We start from the raw sequence: 2,150 nt of genomic DNA on the forward strand, positions 1-2,150 counted from the left end.
ACTGGCTACACTGAAGATTAAACTGGTTAAACAACTTTCTACACAGTCTTGAGATATGTTAAGCATATGACTTTATTAACTTTTGAAGTTGTACATTATACTTCATCAAATGATATAAATGGAACAATAGGAGTCTGTGCCTCTAAAATGGAATCTATCTCACTTTTGAATATATTATAGCCAAATCTCTTCCTTACAATAAGCTTTCTTCTGGCAGTAAACATATTTTTAAAAAAATTTTTATAGTTTATTTATTTTTGAGACAGAGACAGTGCACAAGTGGGGGAGGGACAGAGAGAGAGAGGGAGACACAAAATCTGAAACAGGCTCCAGGCTCTGAGCTGTCAGCACAGAGCCCGACACGGGGCTCATAGTCATTATCCATGAGATCATGACCAGAGCCAAAGTTGGACGCTTAACCGACTGAGCCACCCAGACACCCCAACATATTGTTTTTAAGTATCATCCCCACAATTCATTATCTGATATGGTGTCTTAAATATTTGTTGAATTCAAATAATATAAAGGAGAACAAATAAGAAAAAAATGTGTACCCTTTAACTCAGGGCATGTGAGATGTTTGTGTATAGTGTGTGTGTTTGTGTGTGTGTGTATGTGTATAATGAACTACTCCTTAAAGATTACAAATCAAAATGCATAATACTATTTTACTCAAGGAAAAATCTATAATGTTATAGCTGTTTACTGTATAATCAAGAAAGTAAAATATTTTAGAATTTGACAGATTCCCAATCTCCTATATCTTCTATATTTATAGTACTACCGGATAATAAATGGTGCTGGTTATAATGTTGACTAGTTAATGAGCCAGAATAGATTCAAATAATCAGGACATTCTCATTTACCTATCATCATAGTTCCTTTTTGATGTTGTATAAGAAGGGCAGGAGTATAGAATCATAGGGGGAAAAAAAGAACTGAAATTGCAAATTTAAGAATTTTGAGATTTCGTGGCATAAAAGTAGAATATACCATAAACATGAAAAATTTCAAAAAGAGAATAAAGTGCCAAGTCATAACTTCATTAGCTAATAGATGATGTATAGATTTTAAATACCTACATCTTTTAAAGTAATAATGTTGGGGTGTTGTCCATAGCGCATCAATATTTCAATTTCATCTGAAGGGTCTCTCTTACTTTTGTCAATGATCTAAGAAATAAGTCAAGAAAAATCTCAGAGAAAACCAAATTATTTTCTTTGTCTAAAAATGAATGAAATACTTTCAATTTGGTCATATTTTAAGCAAACACTTAAAACTCAAGAGTGATGCTTGCCTCATATTATTTTAACATTTAAAAATTTCCTATAACTGAAACTTAACAATAAAAAAAGAACACTTTCCTTAACATTATATTCTAGATAACTGAAACTATAAAAACTGATNATTTCCATTTATCTGTTTTTTAAAAAGTAAAATACTAAGGAGAAAGAAATATTTTCACTTTTTTATCTTCTCTCCTAAATATGCATTAATCTGAAATCTTAAAAAATTTCATTTTAGAGAAGTTTTACCACTATTGATAAAAGGTTTAAAGAGATTCTGAGCTGATCTTAATTTTAGGTTTTCTAGAGCTCCAAAGCNAGCAATAACTGAAAAACAAAATCATCCCTACACTGAATAATCTGATTCAAGGTGGAATTTACCTGAACAATTGGTAACTCGTTTGCACTTATAACAGGAGTGATTTTATATTCTTCTGCAATAGAAGTTGCCACAAAGCTGAATCCTTTGAAGAGTTGATGAGCATTAGCACAAGGTGGCAAACCAGGAGAATCTAATATCCAAATAATGTTATTTAATTAGAACTACACAAAATTCTGTGATATGAAATGTTAGCATTTCTTTAAATATAAAAGAAACCATTAAATGCTACTATCAGTCATATAATGTGTTTGATTTATTGTATATTATCTGTCTCCTCACGCTAGTATGCAAACCCCATGGATTATAATTTTTGCCTCTTCTGTTCACCGCTGCATCTTCACTGCATAGTACCTTCAATGTTTGTTCGCATTCAATATTTGCTGAACGAACGTATGAAAAAGATGCTACTATAAGTAGAACTTACTAAATTATAAATTTTAAGAGTCTGTTATATGTCATGTCTTACCTTCTACCCCTTACCC

General features: G+C 31.3%; 1 protein-coding gene across 1 annotated transcript in view; it reads right to left on the reverse strand.

Annotated features, from left to right (window-relative positions):
* The window catches only part of LOC144228152 (ribosomal protein S6 kinase alpha-6), a gene marked incomplete at its 5' end in the record, with an annotated part of 59,484 nt that overhangs the window by 49,893 nt on the left and 7,441 nt on the right, over nt 1–2,150 (reverse strand). Inside the window, 2 exons of the mRNA XM_077759965.1 lie at nt 1,081–1,172; nt 1,668–1,798. Coding sequence (XP_077616091.1) covers nt 1,081–1,172; nt 1,668–1,798 — 223 coding nt within the window. The remainder of the gene's footprint in view (nt 1–1,080; nt 1,173–1,667; nt 1,799–2,150) is intronic.

This window comes from Crocuta crocuta, unplaced genomic scaffold (genome assembly GCF_008692635.1).
Source record: "Crocuta crocuta isolate KB4526 unplaced genomic scaffold, BGI_CrCroc_1.0 scaffold421, whole genome shotgun sequence".
NCBI classification, from domain to species: domain Eukaryota; kingdom Metazoa; phylum Chordata; class Mammalia; order Carnivora; family Hyaenidae; genus Crocuta; species Crocuta crocuta.